General features: G+C 42.5%; 2 protein-coding genes and 1 non-coding gene across 5 annotated transcripts in view; 1 reads left to right on the top strand and 2 right to left on the bottom strand.

Annotated features, from left to right (window-relative positions):
• Positions 1–20,319, top strand: part of zdhhc8b (zDHHC palmitoyltransferase 8b) — a 92,342-nt gene that overhangs the window by 60,247 nt on the left and 11,776 nt on the right. The window contains exons 3-11 of one of the 2 annotated variants that reach the window (XR_004332074.1): positions 750–907; positions 1,966–2,138; positions 2,524–2,626; positions 3,618–3,709; positions 5,823–5,955; positions 7,268–7,373; positions 8,478–8,584; positions 8,901–9,973; positions 10,514–10,883. Coding sequence is in view for 1 of the 2 variants with exons in the window: in XM_032516288.1 (XP_032372179.1) it covers positions 750–907; positions 1,966–2,138; positions 2,524–2,626; positions 3,618–3,709; positions 5,823–5,955; positions 7,268–7,373; positions 8,478–8,584; positions 8,901–9,973; positions 10,514–10,646 (2,078 nt within the window). In the remaining variant the exon portion in view is untranslated. Of the gene's footprint in view, positions 1–749; positions 908–1,965; positions 2,139–2,523; positions 2,627–3,617; positions 3,710–5,822; positions 5,956–7,267; positions 7,374–8,477; positions 8,585–8,900; positions 9,974–10,513; positions 13,450–20,319 lie in introns of those variants that run through there. The other variant, XM_032516288.1, reaches the window with a different exon arrangement.
• On the bottom strand, positions 13,726–20,145 carry ranbp1 (RAN binding protein 1). 2 transcript variants are annotated; one of them, XM_032516292.1, is made up of 6 exons: positions 19,969–20,145; positions 18,367–18,500; positions 18,115–18,272; positions 17,344–17,472; positions 17,016–17,084; positions 13,726–14,944 (listed from the first exon to the last, which is right to left on the bottom strand). In XM_032516292.1, exons 1-6 carry the CDS (start codon positions 19,981–19,983, stop codon positions 14,802–14,804), a joined length of 648 nt encoding a protein of 215 aa, XP_032372183.1. In that variant the 5' UTR covers positions 19,984–20,145; the 3' UTR covers positions 13,726–14,801. The 2 variants fall into 2 exon arrangements, with proteins under 2 accessions (XP_032372183.1, XP_032372184.1); XM_032516293.1 differs by having other exon boundaries at positions 18,367–18,494; positions 19,969–20,104.
• Positions 16,662–16,792, bottom strand: LOC116690417 (small nucleolar RNA SNORA77). The gene has a single exon (XR_004332257.1). It is a non-coding gene; the product is annotated as a small nucleolar RNA SNORA77 (small nucleolar RNA).

Here is a 20,319-nt window from a genome sequence, read left to right as displayed (position 1 = left end):
TTTCCACTCCAGTTCCAAAGCAAAAAGCTGTGAGAAAGCGGCCCCATGTCCACAGCTTCTCATTAACCGTTCGATTGACTGCAGAGTCGCACCGAGGCTGGGGGGGGAAGCCAATCCTAGTTTTTTACTGTACTTTACAGATTATGGGTTCAGTTACATGGTTTTAATTCCCATTAAATTATTTTTTTTGATCATTTGATCATTCTGATCATTTCTAAAACCGCTTCTGTTATACATGATTCACAGTGTGCTTGTTTTATTTATTTTTTTCTTTATAGATAGATTCATTTCTTTGGTCTTTATTTTTGACAGGACAGCTGAAGATGTGAAAGGGAAGGGGGGGGGGGAAGGCATGCAGCAAGGGGCCACAGGTCGGAGTCGAACCCGGGTCCGCTGCGTTGAGGAGTACACTCTTACATATGGGCGCCCGCTCTACCAACTGAGCTGCCCGGGCGCCCCACAGTGTGCTTGTTAATCAGTCTTAATGCTGAAAGCAGAATGGATAGGTCACGTCCATAAAAATGAGCATTTCTCTCAGTGTTAGCTCTCTCTGCAGACAGCTACCAGCAGGGGGGGGGCTTCGTTTAAGGTGCTCCCCTGGTGTCCCAGTCAAATGGAATCGTAAATCAAAACTACGCTCTGTGTTTGCTTTTCTCACACTCCACCATATACACATCTGCCTTGGTAATGTGTCTCCGTGTGTGTCTCCGTGTGTGTGTCTTTTTGTGTGTGTGTGTGTTGCCCCACAGCGGACGAGGACGAGGACAAGGACGATGATTTCCGAGCGCCGCTCTACAAGAATGTGGAGATCAAGGGCATTCAGGTCCGGATGAAGTGGTGCGCCACCTGTCACTTCTACAGGCCGCCTCGCTGCTCGCACTGCAGCGTCTGTGACAACTGTGTGGAGGTGTGTGTGTGTGCGTGTGTGTGCGTGTGTGTGTGTGTGTGTGTGCGTGTGTGTGTGTGAATACTAATATGCGAACAGAGAGACTGTATGTTCAGTATACACACTGAAATGTCTGACACTGTGCTAGCATTTGACAGATGCTGTGACAGATTTGTCAGAAATTTGATTCACTTTGTATGTACACAGTGCATATGTTTGTAGCTTAAATCCATTTAGGAGGCATCTCTATCCTGCCAAGAATTCAAATCTGAGACAAATGCTAAATATATATATATATATATATTAATAACTTCTTCTAAATATCTGTGGTTTTTGGCAAAAGAAGAACCTCATTAAAATCATAATTACCGGCGTAAATATCTGCTGTCGGCAGCTTCAACCATAAATTACCTTTGTAAGTATTAGCTCTCAAATTCTCACTTTGGCTTTACAAATACACACACCACACACACACAACCACACACACACACACACACACACACACACACACACACACACACACACACACAACACACACACACAACACACACAGGGTGCAGAATGGATTCCTGCTCCCTGTTTCCTTCATAAAGCTGAGTTTGACTTTTTGAGTGTTTTCAGAACCTAGATAAGAATTTAATGAGGATGTAAATTAATATTTACACATTGACTGATGAAAGTAGGGCAGCCAGAGAATCTCAGATGCCACCCTTAATCACTAGGTCGTATTGGATATTAATTGGAGTTAAAGTTCCCATATTCAGCTCATTTTCAGCTTCATACTTGTGTTTTGAGTTTGTACTAGAACATGTATGACTGTAACAGCCCTGTAGTTGAACTTTCCGATATATGTACAGTATATATATACATACAGTATATGAGTTATGACATCACAACCGTAAGGACATACTAGCGTCTCTTTTTAGGGCACAGGTGCTTTCACAGTTTTACATAGCACCTCAACCTGCTTTTAATCCAAAAATAACATGGAAATTCTGCACCAGGGCTGAATTGTGGGAAAGAGACTCTATAAGTAGACTATAGAGGTGTAACTCGCTGTCTCCCCCCCCCCCCCCCAGGACTTTGACCACCACTGTCCCTGGGTGAACAACTGCATCGGTCGGAGGAACTACCGCTACTTCTTCCTCTTCCTGCTGTCGTTGAGCATCCACATGGTGGGAGTTTTCTCCTTCGGCCTCATCTTCGTCCTCCACCACCGAGACAGACTGGCAGCCCTGCACACCACCGTCACGTATCCTCTCCCTGCTACGCCTGCTCATTCTTTTAACTAGACATTTAATCGCTTGTTTGTTCATTTTTTACAGCTGTAAAGGAGTCATTTTTCATTTAAAAAAAACAATTCCCTGATGTGAATATTTTCTTCCCTGAACTGAACTGAATATCTTTCAGTTAAGGACAATATGAGACATCAGAGGACGTCATCTTGGGCTTTGGCATTTTCCAAACAACTAATTGCTTAAAGGAGAAAATAATCCACAGATTCTTTGACTGTTAAATGAATCGTTAGTTGCAGCCCTCTTTTGTTTTGCTGAATACTGTGTCCTGAGTGAATGGAGGTCTGGCCGTGTCCCTGTGGTCCTGTACTGTTGTTGGTGATCTTTGACGCCCGTGTCCAGTCTGGCGGTGATGTGTGTGGCCGGCCTGTTCTTCATTCCAGTCATGGGACTCACGGGTTTCCATATGGTGCTTGTTGCTCGGGGGCGAACCACCAATGAACAGGTGAGGGCAGGAGCTGCTGACGGGCTTGTTCCGACCGAACCACATAGGTGGAAAAAAAGAAAAAAAGAAAAACTAATTGTAGCAGTTGAGACCTGGTCTACCACTTGTGGAACAGAGCTCAAATCTACACAAAACGCACAATTAACTAGTAAGCTCACAGCAAATGTATGTAGGCCTACGTACATGACATTTAGGCCGCCTTTATTATATATATAACGTTGGCACGGCAACATGTCCAGATTAGTGTAACAGTAATTTTAGTTTTTTGCGTCCTGCATATGCGTCGACAGTGGACAGCTACTTGTCACTTTAAAAAATTTTTTTTTTACTAAAGCAGTATATGAAATAAGATGTATTTCCTACCACAATTTGGTTGTTTTGTGTTATTTAAAATATTTATAAAATCTCTGTAATTATTCCACTCATTTTTAAACCGTTTCAGTTAGGAATTATATCCTCTTTGAAAGGATCAGCAAATAAGTACAATAAGATATGGGGACCTTTCTTAGATTATGTTAGGGAACACATGGCATTGAGCAGAGACATCCTTCATATTTTTTCATTTATGGATGTGTATGGAAGTTCCCTAATGTACGAGGCAGTAGTATTACCCATACTGCAGTGATGTTTCTGTAGACAGTGGTCACTCCCTTCCCCTTTGTGTGTGATATTTGTATATTTGTCTTTTTTATTACAATTTTCCTTTTTTATTGTATCAGTGTTTGTTAGTGGTGTCAAGATGTTCAGTGTAAACATGGTCTCCTTGAACTGAACACCCTGTCATGTCCATGTGGAACTGCAATAATAATGATAATAAAGAAAATTAAGAAAGAAATCCATACCTGGATGTGAACAACACAGATATCCCCATACACAATAATTATGTGGTGCTTCAACAAATGAATCGCCGTCTTTGTGGAGCCCTGGACCTCTCGTGTGCCCCGAGGCCTTCCTTTGCTGCTGACTCCTAACAAGCCGTTGTGTTCCTCAGGTGACGGGCAAGTTCCGTGGAGGAGTCAATCCCTTCACCAGGGGTTGCTGTGGCAACGTGGAGTATGTCTTATGTAGTCCCCTGGCACCTAGGTAAGATGCTTTGTATACTGTGTGTGTGTGTGTGTGTGTGTGTGTGTGTACACAGTAGATGTGGATCAGGTTGTTTTTTCTATTAGCAGCCTACACATTAGAGTGACTAGTGCTGTATTTATGTACTTGAGAGAATACGTTTGTGTATGGTTATGCATATTAAGGTTCTTTATTTGTCATGCGCACAACGAAAACAGTAGTCGTTGGCCTCATGCACCGCCAACCATGCTCATTGAATAACAAAAAAAACACAAAAATATTAAGTAAAGACTGAATCTGAGACAACAAAAACAAATTTTAAAGAAAGGTTTTATTTTGTCTTAAAAATGTGATTTATTTATTTAACTTTTAGATTATTTGTTGGGCTTTTTTGCCCTTTATTCGATAGGACAGCTGAAGACAGGAAAGGGGGGAGACAAAAGGCGGGTGAAGACAAAGGGGGGGGTGACGTGCAGCAAAGGGCCGCTGTGGTAAGGACTGAGCCTCGGTACGTGGGGCGCACTCTCAACCGGGTGAGCTCCCAGGGCGCCCCGAATAACAAATCCCACATCAAAACAATTCAATTAAATCTCTTAAATATAATAAATATCCAAGGAACATGTCATCTAAAGTCAAACAAGATGAAATCAAAAGAACATGAAGCCTAGACCGATGCATCCTTACATCTCTAATAATAAATGAATTTGTGTAGACAGTATTGCGATGTCTAAGGCTGAATGTAACAAGGAATATAGTAATGTATACATAATGATATAATATAATACAATATAATATGTTTTATGTTTTTTATAATATGTTTTAATATATGTCACAGGTTCAAACATTTTTTTAAGTAAAATATATATTACAAATGCATGTCTACTGGGGTTATGTAACCATCCAAGCCTTAGTAAAACACTTGAATTAATAACACACACACATACCACGTGTGTGTTAATGTGTGTGTGTGTGTGTTAATGTGTGTGTGTGTGGATATATGTGTGTGTGTGTGTGTGTGTGTGTTGTGCGGCGCTCTGAGGTGGTTGGGGAGGTGTGTAATGCCTGAAAGCAGCCAGCACCCCGGGGAGAGGCAGATGGCTGAGAGAAGTGAATCACTCTGGAGGACAACAGTTAATGGGAAACAGAGCTAGTCAACACGCAGCATCGCTAAAAGCCCCAACACAGTTTTACAACCTATAGGGATGAGTTCCACATCATGAAAATCAACAGTGGGACTGCAGAGAGAAAACATCGGGGGGGGGGGGGGGCGCTGTGTTACAAGCAGCTGCTGTTAAGTTGTTGCATAGTGCCTAGTGGAAGGGGTTTGATTTACTGAAGTGTTGACTCAAAGCACGTAGGACCAGACTGTTGAGTCACATTCATTTAGCAGCATTGTTTTTTTATGTAGGGGTTGGGGAAAAAAACCTGTAAGACATTTTCTATCAGCGTATTGTGTTTGAAACATCTGTTTCAAACTTTGTAACGAGCCAAATGAGATCACTCCGAGTGATTCTCTAATGTCAACTTTGTCCTCTGCACTGTTTATCTCAGGAAGGGTTGATAGTGGAGGAAAAGGTGCAGTATATCAAGGTGGAGAAGAGTACTGAAATAATATTAGTAATGTTAGCTGTTATTATGTACATTTCCATAGGTTTTATTTATGGATATACATACATATACAGTATATAAATCAGGTCATATATCTGTATCTGTATTCAGAAATAATTTATTGATTCTGTATTGAGCTCCATATAGTACAGATCCCAGTTGGAAGAGTTCAGGTCTCACTCTCTGCACATAAACCCAGAGCATTTCTTATCTAGAAATAAAGATTACGTTCTAAAGGTTGGGGGTGCAGTGAGACTAGAATAAGAAGAGCTTTCTGAAACATGAAAACAGCAAAGGTTTTCTCTACTGTGCAGCAGTCAAGAAGACAAAGCTAGTGCCCCCCCCTCCTTTGCATGTGTGGTGTATACTTTGATGTGAAGTACTGTAGTAGTACATCGTGTGCTGGGTCGCCTGTGTTACAAACGCTGACTGACAAAATATACAAAGAAATTAAAAATTGGGAAAGTACAGCGGCGATAGAGAATCTGTGTTTTCATGTCTGCTGGCCTTGTATTTTTATGCACAGGTACACGTCGGACCCCAGGAAAAAGCCCAGTGTCAGAATTCAGCCCCCATTCATCAGACCTGACCTGTCGGAGAGGCAAATCACCATCATGATCAGCGACAACGGCATCCACAGCACCATCATCAGCTCCAAGGTGAGTCATCTACAGTAACAAAGCTTTTTTACCCTGTTATTTCCAACTTCATACATTCATACAGCATATACGAGGGTACAGTAGCTCCCTGAAGTCAGATAGATTTCCTTTATCTAAAGCATTATCAATGCCAAGTGACTCAATCATTTACAATGTAAATGATTTAGAGGCCATAGCCGTTGGTTTCACTTCATGCTATTTATTTGAAATCAACTTGCAGAGAATTGTAAATAGTTTGTAGGTTATTCATGGTCCTTTAAGGAGGCGTTGCAGATTTTGTCTATACTTGTTAAATACATAATCTCATCAGCTTCAAGCACGAGGGGCTCCAGTGAAAAAATCGTCCTAATCCCTTTAGATTCTATTTTCTGATGTTCGGGTTTGGTCACTGACCGCTTTTCGTCAAGCTGAGAAATCCAGTGAGTGAAATAGAAAATCTCCTCTGACATAAAGGGGATCTTCAACAATTTTACACATCAAAGTCTGTTTACAGGTCTCGGGGAGCAATACTGCATAATGTCAAAAAGATGTAGAAATCCTTAAGGGGTTCCGGAGGGAGCTGCATGACGCTCTACGAGGGGAGCTCCCCGGGCGCCCATAAATGGAGGTTTGCTCCGCAGCTTAGTGGCCGCGGGTTCGACTCCGACCTGCGCCCCTTTGATGCATGTCATTCCTCTCCAGCTCTCTCTCCTCTTTCAAGTCAAAGCTGTTCTATTGAAATAAAGGCCTAACATACCCAAAAAATGATCTTTAAACAAATAATAATTCCCTAATTAACTGAAGGCTACATAAAAATTGTAAAAAAAAAAAAAAAAGTTAAAAAGCAGCGAGCTTACCAGACCTCTGTAGCCTGCTCCTCGAACTCGGCTCGAGGCTACGTTAGCTGCTACTAGCATAACACACCCAAATCACTGAATTAACAGTCAGCAGTTGCATTGTGGATCATGTAGGCGTCAGGTTTTGGCAAGGAAGAAGACTGTGAATGTAAAACATTGCTGTTTCTGCTGCATGGATTTTAGTTTTACACTGTGAGCAATGCTAAATAAGTTGAGTACTCTTGTTTTTAACACATTAATGAACTATTGAGAAAAAAAAACTTAATCCAACACTGAGATCATTTCATCATTTCCACTTCATTACCCACAAAAGAAAAAGAAAAGTAGAGCATCTGCCTAGTGCGGCTTAGCTACCCTACAACCGTCTGTGAGAGTTGTTGGTGCATCCCTAGCTGGAACACATGCTCTTCTCTCTTTCGTCTGCTGTCCCCCCCACCTGTTCTGGATGCTCGTAACCCCCTGCCCCCCTCCTGCAGTCCAAAAGCAGCCTGGACGGCCTGGACGAGAAAGACACCCAGCCGCCGCTGCCCCCCAAAGCTGACCGGTACAACCAGCTGAAGAGCCAGATGGCATCCAGCGAAGGTAAGAAACATGGGAACAACTCTCCCTCTCTCTCCTGTCAGCCACCATCAATCCCATTTCTGTTTCCTGTCAGGGGGGGGTGTCAAACAGCAATTACCCAAACTCCACTCTGTACATCACCAGTGCCCCAGTGTGTGACTTGCCTTTAGTTTAGCGTGAGAAACGTCTGTCCCAGTGGCAGGTTGGTGGCCGTTTTTTTTCTCTAGAGAATAGGCGTGATTTGTAGCGAGGAGGCAAGCCCTGTTCAGTGAATCAGCATCCGATTGGGAAATAGGAAGTACAATTGGGAGATTTACGAGTGAATCATTGCAAAACAAATGCCTCGCTTTTTTTGTGGTGGCGTGTAGCAATGGAGCTCTGACACATGGAGGGGATCGGAGAAGAATATGGTCTAGAATCAGGACTAAGCAAAAACATTGACTGCCTTAGGAAGCCATCTGTGTACATTAGGGTCTGTGACATATTCTATTGTGGTGGTGGGTTTACAGCTAGGGGTGCTACTGGGAATGTGTTCTCTATACTGTTGCATTCGATAGTATGAAGTGTCAATAATAGTGTGAACATACAACAGCAGGTTCTCTCTAGAGCATCTGGTGCATTATAGCAGGGAGGGAACGCGCTCTGCTCTCCCATGGAGCACTATCACCGCCTGGTCCTACTTCAGAGTACTGCAGCTGGTCAAAATGAATTGGCTCCTCTTTTTTTTTTTTTCAAGCAAATTAGAATTTGTGGAAGAGTTCCTTGTATATACAAGTTGTTAGAGACAACATACATAGGTCCATGCTTTGCTCAAGGATAAGGTAAATCAGTCAAGGATAGACTGCTGGTTGATGCAGGACTCAAACGTGTTGCAGATCAGTCACAGAATAGGGTCTTACCGTGTGACTGCCCAGCCACTCCAGTGTATTATCATTGTGTAGGAATGGTGATGGTGTGTTTCAAGGTATCGATCCCTACAGCCTCTTTACTCTTTGATCATAGTCTTCTGCTCTGAGGTCTTGTCTTTTCTCCCAGAACTGGCTTGCAATCAGAGCTTGTCTAATTGTGTGGTTTCTATTACCTGCACACGTTAACTCTGGTCTTCTTTCTGTGTGTGTGATGTAGATAGTTCTCTTCCTGGTAAGACCCACCCTTCCACTCCAGCCATGTACAAGTACAGACCGACGTTTGGCACCATACCTAAAGTCCACTACCACACAGCTGGAGAGAAGGTACTGTAAGACATGATTTGTTTGGCACTTATGTTTGAGGTTTATTACGGTAGATGCTAAATCAGATCTGCTAGACTGGTTGACGTAGTTAGGGTTAGGCACAAGGAGTGGGGTAAGTTAGGGTAAGAATACCAGGGTAAGCCAATCAGAGGCAGAATAAGGCGGGCCGTGAGGCACGTCGGTTGAAGTCGACCCGTCTAGTGGATCCAATCTAGCATCTACGGTTTATTGCATGCTTCAAAAGTGGTGGTGGTGAAGGAAAAGGACTTCATTCCCATTTTCACTAAGATTTGACGTTCTGCTGTTTGCTCCTCAGATCATCATGTCAGATGAGCGGAAGACCTCGGCCATCTTGGAAGAGGGTGTCCGTGGTCATGACTACCGCTCTGAGCCGAACCTGGACCTGCCTGAATACACCAACGCGCCCCTCCACCGCACCTTCCAGTCCTCTCCCCTCCAGCTGGACTCTGACCCCCACCCCTCTGACTCCCGCTCGCTCAGCCTGAAGCAGGGGCCCCGCCGGCCGGAGAAGGGCCAGCTCCCAGCCCTGCAGCCGCAGACAGTCACCTCCACCCCGTACAAGAGCGTCTTCTCGCCCAACACGCTCTCCAACCGTAATGGCAGCTTGTCTTATGACAGCCTGCTCAATCCCAGCATCTCCCCCGCCGCTGCCAGTGAGTGCATGGCCCACCGTGGTATGCCCTCCGTGGGGTTCCACTCGCCCTACCTGCCCACCAAAATGTGCCACATCCGAGAACCTGAAATGCAACGGCACCAGGTCACCCCCACCTTCAGCCCAGTGATGCCACCCAGTGGGGTGGGCAGGCAATCCCCTCACCTAAAGGACAGGGACCCATCCCCGGTACGCTACGACAACCTCTCCCAGACCATCATGGCCTCCATCCAGGAGCGAAAGGAGATGGAGGAAAGGGAGAAACGGCAGATAGTGCATGGGCGCTCCCAGACCCATAGCTATGCTCAGGACTCTGGCGTGTTTGATGGGGGCTACGGCCTACCCTCCAATGCTTGTTACCCAGATGGGCCTCGAGGCCCCGGCTCCAGAGGCCCAACGCCCCCCGCCTATGGAGGCTCCAGGGACAACCTCATGGGGGTCGGGCTGGTGAGCTATGGGCAACGAACCCCTGTGTTGCGTCATACCGGCTCCACGCTGGGTCGTGCCCCTAGGACTTCATCCACCTCCCTGCATACAGACCACAGTAGCAGCAACAGCAGCCAGAGCAGGGCCACTTGCCCCGAGGGCCTCTATCGTTCCCCGGCCCACCAGCCACACTCCCCTGCCATGCCCCGATCCCCCTCCTACTCCCACCAGAAACTCTCCTTCATCAGTGCTCTTGAGAGGACAGACTCGTCTCGTCTAGGGGGCCCAAGGTATGAATCCTAACGCTCCCCCCGAGGGACTGCATGCATTATACTGAGCCAGTGGGGACTGCTGGGCATTGAATGTGTTCCCCATGGAAACCCTGGTCCTTCTGCTGGGCACAGCAGACATTCATGGGCACTAGCGTACTAGTCCTAACAGAGGCAACGTGTAGCATTTGTATATGGTATTTGTCCAGCTGTTATGTCCATTTATTCATGTTAAGTACTGTCTGGTGTAAATTCTTACATGTTCTGAATGTTTGCTTTTCTAGAAAATATCCGTTTTTGTATCGTTTGACGAATGAATAAAGTTGTGTAACTCCTCTCATTTCTTTTGCATGCTTTTCGCCTACTCGTCTAACATCTCCGAGCATTTTGTTGCACTAACAAGTATCAAATCACATATTGCTGTTTGGTTTTTGTCATTTAAATCTGTCAACTAATATCAACTAATCTGCATGTTGCCACAAGCCTTTTTTGTTTGCCTTATGATTAATCTCTTTGGCTCCTTGTGTTGAATAATTTTCCTTTTTTTCTCTTTCCACTCAGAGAGGCCATGAAAGTTAATGGGCAGATGGACTGCCACCCCAGTGCCCAGGGTTCCACCCTCAGCCCCAGTCGCCACAGTAATGTCAAAAAGGTGACAGGCGTTGGAGGCACCACATATGAGATATCAGTGTGAGCAGGGACACGGCACCCACCTCCAACGACAACGAACACCCTGCTGCAAAGAGATTCTCTCATCTCTCTTATTTTAGTGACGTCTAGACAACGGCCAGTCAGTGGCACACAGCGCTGCCGGTTCTGGAGTTACTGTCCAATCAGAGGACCTGTCTGCCCGCGTGTGGGTCTGTCTAGACAAATGCCTGTGTGTGTTTGTACCAGGGTTGTTTGTCAGTTAATACCGCTGCAGGCTGTTGTTTGTGAGGAGTGTCTCGTCATTAACATTTTGTGGCTCATCGTCTTGGTCGTAAGAGTGGACGTTAATGTTATTACTGTCGTCTCTCAGCTGTGGTCCTGAAGCGTACGTTGTTCCAAATATCACACAAACCTTGCTGAACAAAAACACGGCTACACGGACATATCAAACACCGATGTCCTCACCACGGACCTCTGTAGGAGACGAATGTCCTTTCAGAATCAATTGCAAAGAAGTCTAAGTGCGTCACATTAATTTGTTCTGTTCATGGCATCTCCAGCATATTTGGTGGAGTTGTACAGCTTAGAGAATTGATGAGAGGGCCGATCAAATGGCTCAGCACCAACTGCATTTGCACCACAGGATGAGGGAGGTGTGAAAGGGGGATGGAGAGAAGGGAAACTATCGTATCATGTCTGTTGGTTGCGTTCCAAATTCATTGAGCAAGACTTTCTTAATGATTAAATTCCTTTGTCAAAAAGAAATCTGTCAGGAATGAATGCAACCAGCAGAGGTGCTAGTTGATATATAAAATAATGCATACTGAATGGCTCCTTCTGTCTCAGATTAATAGGGCTCAAGTAAAGCGGAGCCGCATGTATTCCCTTCATAAAGATGCAGTACATCATCACGGGCTTCTGTTGTTTTAGTGAAGCTGTCTGATTTCAACATGACCTTTGACACGAGTGCTGAGCAGATATATTAGCGTTCTGAAGATAAGAATACCTCACCCCAAGAGTTCAGAATGAGTCCAGCCTTGCACAACCAAAACAACTTAGATTTTTTGTTTTGTCTAAAAAAAAAAAATAAGAACCATTGTTTATTGTGTAAGTTGTTAATCATAGGATTGGAATGGACGGAAAGGTGTAGAGAAATGAAGACTGGTCACCCATTTATTATTTTTTAACGGTTTTGTTTTCTTTTTATATAGCCAACCTTCCAAATTAAAAGGCTATGTTGATACATCTTTTTTTATACAGACAGTTAAGCCTGGAATGGATGTTTCATTTGAGTGGATTTGTTCATTGATAAATTATAAAGTAAAATAAGTCATTATAATAGGTCAAATCCATAAAGTAAATTTAGCGTGTTCTAATGAAGTGTAATTATGTGATTTGAGGAAGTAAACAGTCACATTGACTTTCCAATGTGTGCTCTACCCGAGACGAGAATTGAGCTTTCAATAGCAACAGTGCCAAAAATGCATCCACACCCCTTAATTAGACAGTGAATGGGTGACACCCTTACTATGTCACAGTGACATCACCAAGGAGGAACATGTTAAACCAATCAACTTGCAGCAGCTGTCTGGAACAGCTCCAGTATACCCCCTACTTTTTTTTTTGCTGTTATTTAAAACAAAAGTCTCAAAACATGTATTACTTTCGAGAAGATGAATTGATAATATCTAAGTGGAAGGTTTTTGTTTTTATTTTGCACCAATAAATAGAAGAAAAAAAAAACCATGTCATAATTTACATGGCTGCTGTGAAGAGGTATCTTTTGCCCAGCTCCATTTGCATGAAGAATAAACCATTGTTGCCTTTTCAGAGGAAAAGCTACTTCTCATACAGATTTAAAAACAGCTTGTTGAAACACTCTCGCCCCCTAGGGGACAGTGAACTACCTTTAGTGTTTCATATTGAGCAGCAAATTACAGGAGTGACACTTGTTAACAACTTGGACTGGGTAAATATTGTCGCCGCAGAAAGTTCTGGAAGAAAGGCCATCATACAAGGTAATAATTGATCCTACTTGATTATGAAAATGCATCACTTTTTACAGGATCTTTTTTTGCATTTCTGAATTCTATCCCCAGAGATGAGTGTAAAGGCCGTTAGCTGTGGTAGAGTCTTGCTTTCTGACGAGGTGGAATGTCTCTGTTAAAGTCTCACCCAGCTGCCTTACCAGTAACAGGATACTGTATTCAAGTCATGTATTTCTGAATTGTTAGTTTGTTTGTTTTTTAAAGACTATTTTGGGGATTTTTCCCTTTATTTGATGACAGTGGATATACATGAAAGGGGATGACAGCAAAGGGCCGCAGGCCGGATTCAAACCCGGGCCGCTGCCAAGGACTCAGCCTACATGGGGCACACACTCTTACTGGGGGAGCTACAGGCCACCCCCAGGTTGTTTTAAGGCATACAGGGATACTTTTTTTTTTGGCAAACTTGATGGGTGCCAGTAGAACTTAATGAATATCTGACAGACATTAGCTGCCGAGTTGCCTAAAAACTATCATGACCAGATTTAAAAACACTATCGATGTCATTCCTCTTTAAGATGACTGCCATTAGTCCAATGTTTTTTTTTGGAGGGGGGGGGGGGATCACTGCAGGTCAGGGAGCATTCCTGACAGTCAATATTGAATCTGTTTTGTTGAGCTGATTTTATTTTCTGAACCGCAAATAGAAAGTTCACTATGTATAAATAAAATAGAATGATACTAAAAATAAATGTACATGGGTTCCTATTTTTGTGAAGAGGAAATATTTCCCAATGACCTGAGCAAAGTAAATAAAGTGTCCAACTCTTTGAGTGAATGAGATTGATTCTTGTGAATTGAGACAAAAAAGTACAATGGGGAACACCTGCACAACATTTATATCAAAGTTTTTATAGTCCATAGATGTTACTTAACAGTTGATTTGACATTTTAAAAGCCAAAAATAGATCCAAGCCTCTGTAGGATTGGTAGTTTGCATTTAACTATCACATGATCTTGTTTCGACTCCTAAAACCCTCTACTCAATCTTGTTTTGGTATATTGAGCAGTATTGTTGGCACATTTATCATTATCTATACAAGGAAACAAGTGATTTTTATGTGAATGCAAACGTGGGCTTTGACAGCTTTTATTCGAAGGTGGAGGAAACATCTCAAATCATTTGAGTTCAAATGAAAAGCAACATTTCATCCATATACATGTATTTACAGATGCACTGGCACTTAGATGCACTTTAGAGGCAAGGTTACCAACTCAATTAGTGGAAAGAAAAGGAGAGGGGGGTGAGCACACAGATCAGATAGGGCACACTGTTACATATACTCTACATGCTTAAAGTCTGGGAATGTTATGATCTAAAGAATGCAAACTCCATTTCCTGGTGAGGAACTTAAGTCAGAATAGCTGCACCAAAGTGATGAACCGTTGACTTTGGACTTATTGGTTTTCAGAGAATTAAAACAAAAAGGAAAAGCTTAGCTAAGTGCATCTGATCTCTATCAGTCAGCCATTGGTGGACACTGCGCTCTGCAGCACGCATCTGATGCCCCTCAACAGCCTGGAGTGGATTCCTCTTCTAGCCAGTTCCCAACAGAACTAACAAAAGAAGGAACCAAGAAACTACTTCTACAAGGCATCCACTGACAGGTCTTCACCTCACTTGCGGTTTCTAACAGTGGAAGCATGGACAGTGGACAGGGTAAGAAGGCCCACTGAGATGCATCATGGGTTTTTATGTGTATAGTGCACCTCCATAATACCTGGTCCCTGGCCCTGTGCTGCTAACCAGCAGGCTACATTATCCTCTCCCCCTACAAACAACTCTGCTTCAGAATAACAAAACAAAAAGTACCCCAATGTGGGAATTATCACCATCACAATCCTCTTCTCACAGGTTGTCAAAATTGAACTGTAGATGACAAGGATGGAAAGCGTAGCATTCAATGGTGGATGCAAAGAGAGAAAAGGGTGGGGATTGTAATTTTTTTCCCTCCCCCAATAATTCCCTCTCTAGTATATCCCCCTCCCCCCAAGTGGCATGAAGGACTTGTGATCTTGAGAAAAACAGATAATTAAAAAAAAAAAAAAAAACTAATATGCAAGTGTCCAAATTCAGTCCATTTAGAGTCTATTGTAGAAAAAGAGGAAAAACTGATATATTGAAGATCAGCAAAGCAAGTTCTTGGTTCTCAATTCTTCTCCTCAGCCTTCACCTCCTTTTTCTCTTCTTTCACCTCAGTCTCCTTTTTGACCTCTTTTCCTTCTGATGCCTTGTCCTTCACGGAGAGTTCCTCCAGCTTCTCTGCCACTTTGTTTGCGCTATCAGTGTTGCCTGGGTCAAAACAGTGAAATGTGCAGTCAACTAAAAACAGTTTGAACATAACCTGCATGTCTTCAGCTTGCCTAGCATGTAACTGTCTTTAAAGTGCTCATATTATGCTTTTTTGGCTTTTCCCCTTTCCTTTGTGATAGATATATTTTTTTTGTGCACAACGTTATAAGTTTACAAAGTAAAAAAGCCCAAAGTCCCCCCCCCCCCCCCAAAGTGACTTACCATCTCCAACAGAAAACACTAAAAACTGCTCCAAACAGCTCTACTGTAGTCCAGCCTTTACTTCAGAGACAAACGTTATAATGCTCACCTAGCTGCTAGCATAGCACACCCTCCTACTCTGCTTCTGACTGGCTAGTAGTCCTTACCTAGCTACTGAGCATGTGCAACTCCCAACAAAGATGGAAAATAAGTGAGATGTCTCACTCTGTAGCTAAAACAGAGAGCTCAACACAGAGAGAAAGGAGGAGGAGCATCAGCAGCAATGTGCAGTACAATAAAAATATGGTGTTTTTTACACCATGTAAACCTATTCTGCTATAACCTCTAAATAAATTACCTGAAAATGAGCAAAATACGAGCACTAACAGAAAACAGTCTTATTTTGTATATCAACTCACTGTCTTGTAGAGGTGTGGCGAGACACGAGGTTGGATTCACGAGACAAGATTTTAACACGATATTAAAAAGAACTTAAAATGATGAAATGTGACTGGAAAAATAGTCAAAAATGAAAAATTAACACTGAAAGATTTTTCCACAAACTCAAATGGCTTCTCTCCTGTATTACTAACCTCTTCAGACCCAATAACTGTGGCGTTCCTCTTTCATCCTAACCTTGTCCTTACAAGGTATTAATTATTAATTTCTTACACTGCGCTAAAACTATTGTAATACTTATCATTTTTAGCCTGTTTTTAAATTGTTTTTCAAAGTGGACAAGAGCAGGCTTCAGCAGCCGGGTGCGGGGACAAATTCACTCTTAAGTCGGACAGTTTCCTGCCGCCTTCAGGCTGAACAGGAAGTGACAAAAGTACTGAGGTCCGATTCCGAGTTAATAAAATTTCAACAGACCCATTTATCAGCTTGTACAAGTCTCCAAATGTTTTAATTATGACAGTAGCTGTCAAATGCTCTACACGCAATCTGTTGCAGATCCGTAATCTGAACAGATTGAGTCTCTCTAACTTCTAGGCCTATCCAATCAGCCTTAAAAATTAAACCGGCATACATCGGGTGGCGATCGCCGGGGATCGATTCTTCGCGCGTATCACATTGCAGCGAAGGCTGCCTGCGTGGAGTTTTAAAAAGCATAACCACACTTCTCAGCTTTACCGACATTGCCGTGTCTCACCTGCAGAGGGGGCAAACTTCCTGTCTGCACCCCACCTCTGTGTGGGTGTGTGTTTGTCTGAGCTCGACCTTGTGCAACATGCAGAGAGGAGAAGAAGATTGCGCTTGCGGTGTCTGGTACCAAAATTAGGCACGGATTGATTTAACATGAATTGGTTCAGAGTTGTACCGACGTAATGCTGGAATTGTGTCCTGACATCGCAAGACAACTTTTACACTCGACCAGAATTATTGTAACGTTTTAATCATCACAACTCTACGGTCTCAATATTCCACCTCTTCATTCAGCCACTATATGCAATTTATGATTTTAGGTGGACCATGTGCCCCCTTGCTAATGTGATCATAATAAGTTTATTTGAATTGTAATGTAGCAGAACATAATGACACTAGCCTTTTAGGAGAAAAAAAACCTGTGTTACATTCTGCATGTTTATGTAGCAGACAGAAAAAGTTCCAGGCTGGAGTGAACAGCAAAGAACAGAGTGAGTCTGCAGATCACACACCTGAGCAAAGCATTGGGGGCCCTGAATGAAATGACATGTTACCATGTAAAATGGATTACAATTTCTAGTAACCCAATTAACTCTTCGCTTAGGTAGTGCATATTTTAAATAACACTTTCATGTTGGAAAACCAATATAATCTAACCATAACTTGTATCATCCAACTTTAAATATTTGAATAGATATTTGCCTGAAGTTCAAGTTTAATGTACCTGTTCCATCAAGACTTTTTTTGACCTCCTCCTTGCACTCGTCAAACTTCCCCTTGAACTTCTGAGCATCTGCAAACAGAACGGAGAGTTAGTGTGTATTCACATCTACATGTTATTGTGTGATGGCCAAAGATGCTAAATAATAATGCACTGACAAACAGGAACACCAGTAAGAAAAAAAGCTGCTGGGATTTTGTTGCTGAAAGTTACAATGAGCTTCTTAAAGCACTGTCTCACTTCAGTGTGATCACCATACATTTCAAATTATAAAAAGACCGGTGTTGCCACCTTTCTACTGGTACATTGGACTAGATGTATAAATACTTACTTTCTGCATTTAAAAAGCGTATTGCCAGGAGTTCAGGTTTGGGGCTTTCGTCAGCATAATCTGCTAGTGTGTTCCACACCCATGCCCTGTCACTGCCGGCGTTGGGCTTCAGCTCCATGCTAGGCATAACTGTAGTTCACAGGGGAAGGAAAAAGATTACACGTTAAGGCTAAGATATAAGCATATACACTATGACTTTATATTTGGTGGTTGCACAACTATTAGCTGTACATTAGAAATTAAACAGAATTTGTAAGACAAAACTTGATCTTAGAAAATACAGAATTAAAGCAAATGGTTTCAGTGTCTGAGCTACAATGGGAAGTTCAGGAAGTAGACAGCTCCAAGCCTTATGCTGTAGCATTATATTTACGTACATGCCATTTGGGAAATTTATTTTCCTTTTAATATATAAACCACTGTTTAATGTTCTTTTAACCCTTGTCATCTTCCTGTCGAACATGCAACTTTTTATTTTTCTGGGTCTAAATATACTTTTTTCTAACATCGGTCATCTTTTTTTCACTTCTTACCAATGTTTGTCACATTTTTCTTCTCTTTTGCCCACATTTTTGAAGCTATTTCCAACATTTGTCACTCTTTAACTTTTTTTTAATCATTTTTGTATGATAAAAGAATGAAAAATAAAAGGGGAGAAACAATTATTTTAGTTTCCCCTGCTGTACTAAAAACGTACCAAACTGTGAACCCAAGACCGATACTGTCATGATATAAAATTGCAATTTATTTACTTTTGTCAACTTGACTCACTGTGATGATTGGCACAAATCTTCAAGGTGCGGTCTCTCCTCATCAAGAGGCGGATTGTGCCCTTCTCTTTGTGTTTCAGCAGCTTGACGTCACCTGTTCCCCTCTCCTTCCACTCTGGTGGGTCATTCTCAGAGGCAAAACGATATAATTTAGCCCGCCTAGGAAAACAGTGGTATACCTATCAGTAAACACAACCCACCTATCTTGTGACAAATAACATGCAAATGAGCAAAGACTATAAAAATAACTTACATTTTAAAGAGTTCCTCCTCATCCTCTTCTAATGTTTTCACATCTTGCTCGGGAAGGGACACGATGGGCTCAAAGTGGGGATCATGATTAGAGTCCTCTGCATTATCTGCAGTTGTTTCGGGCTCTTCCTGGTCCTGAAAGTTAAAGCAATGGATAAGTTAACTCAAAGCAAAACTGTCTACTCATCTATGTCAGACATTCAGAGTAAGTTAAAGTAATTAGGCTTATGGTCAGTGTAATTCTTTGAAACTCACTACAACGTGACTTCTGACAATTGACAAACAGGCCATGAACGCTTCAATGGAGGGATTTACGAGCTCATTGGTTAAGTATAACTTTTGTATAGGAACAGGCAAAGCCCTTAGTAAATCGCTATTGCTGAGCCAAGCACCTTTAGTTCTATTTCGGGTTGCATGTTCCCACGTTGAATGTTAACTATTAATTTGGCAAGAACACGCATTCTCCACACCTTAAATAACTGAGGATGCCGATGGCTATTCATTACAAAAGTGCATGAGAGCATAAGAGCATGACGTGAGACCATACGCAAATAACTAGCGCTAGGTGCAGTTTCACTTAGCGGATACGAAACTAAGCGAACGCGGGAGACTTTCCTTTTTTAATGTAATCTATACTTCATTAGTCCCACAATGGGAAATTACAATTTACACTTTTAGGGTAGCAACGTTACTTCTACTCCATTATGCTCAACAGCTTTTCCAATTAGCGGGCATCAACTTTTATCAGTATCCCGCTGAAGTCGTTGCGACTTAGCAAAGGGAGCTAATGTTAACGTTACAACGATAAAGATAATATCGGTATAATTAATTAAAAGTCACTGCTTGAATAATGAATGAGGTGGATACCGTTAAGTTTGGTTTGGCCGCAGTTGCATTTACCTCCTAAATGTTAAATAATTAAACTTTTTCGAAGACAACTCATTGTGAAGTTGCCTAGCTAACATGAGTTAACAAGGCCTTTCACTCGCAGGCTAACCTTAGTCGACAGCTAGCTAGCTAACGTTTATCGTTTGCCTTTTCATACAAGCGCCCTGCTATTAAAGCTAGCTAACAGTAGCCAACAAATGTTAGCAACTGCGGTGCTTGGCAGACAAAGACATGAGACCCAGACAACCTTAATGTCTTTGGCCAGCTGGTTAAATGCAGTAGTAAAACACCCCGTTCAAATGGCTGACGACTGCGACAGTTCAGTTAGCTAGCAGTGTTGTGCACATGCCTTCCTAAGTAGCTAATGATCAGTGTATGATGATACGGTTAACATGCTGACTGGCTAACTGACTTCAGAGCACTTCCGAGCTAGTCAACGTTAACTCTGAAATGCATTAAAGTATTTTTTTTAATCTAGCACTGGACATTTCTAATTGCCTACCAGAATGCAGTTAAGCTTTAATTACATCCTATGGCATTTAAAACATAGCAGTGGGCTTTTCTAGCATCACGAAAGACATTCTCGGCATTTCTGGCTCGCAGTTTCCTTTACAAACTTTAAAGAATTACGCCATTTAAAACAACATATTTTCCACAAAATTCCGATTCCAATGCGAACATCATGCATTAAATGACCTAAAATGAGCGACCTCACCTTCGGGTCTGCCATATTAATGTAGATGTTTGTAGATTATGGAAGTAGTTAGATATATTCAAATCGCAGACTGGCCGCCGTTTCCCCTCGGCTGGTCTCACTTCCTGCTACAGCTTTCGCGCGCCGAATTTCCTACGTAAGCCCGTGCCCACATCAACGTGACAGTGCGCGCACCGCCTCTCTCGCGTCTCTCGGACTGCCTGAACTACACAAAATGCTGTTTTATCATAACCTTTCTACCAATTGATTACTTGTGTCATTTTGTACAGTACCTACTGCAAACATATATAGGATTTAATATAGTGAAATTTTAATCGAGGTGCGTTAATTTAGGAATAATTCAATCCATAA

This window comes from Etheostoma spectabile, chromosome 5 (genome assembly GCF_008692095.1).
Source record: "Etheostoma spectabile isolate EspeVRDwgs_2016 chromosome 5, UIUC_Espe_1.0, whole genome shotgun sequence".
NCBI classification, from domain to species: Eukaryota; Metazoa; Chordata; class Actinopteri; order Perciformes; family Percidae; genus Etheostoma; species Etheostoma spectabile.
The sequence above is the reverse complement of the archived record's forward strand: the minus strand, read 5'-3'. Positions and strand labels throughout refer to the sequence as shown.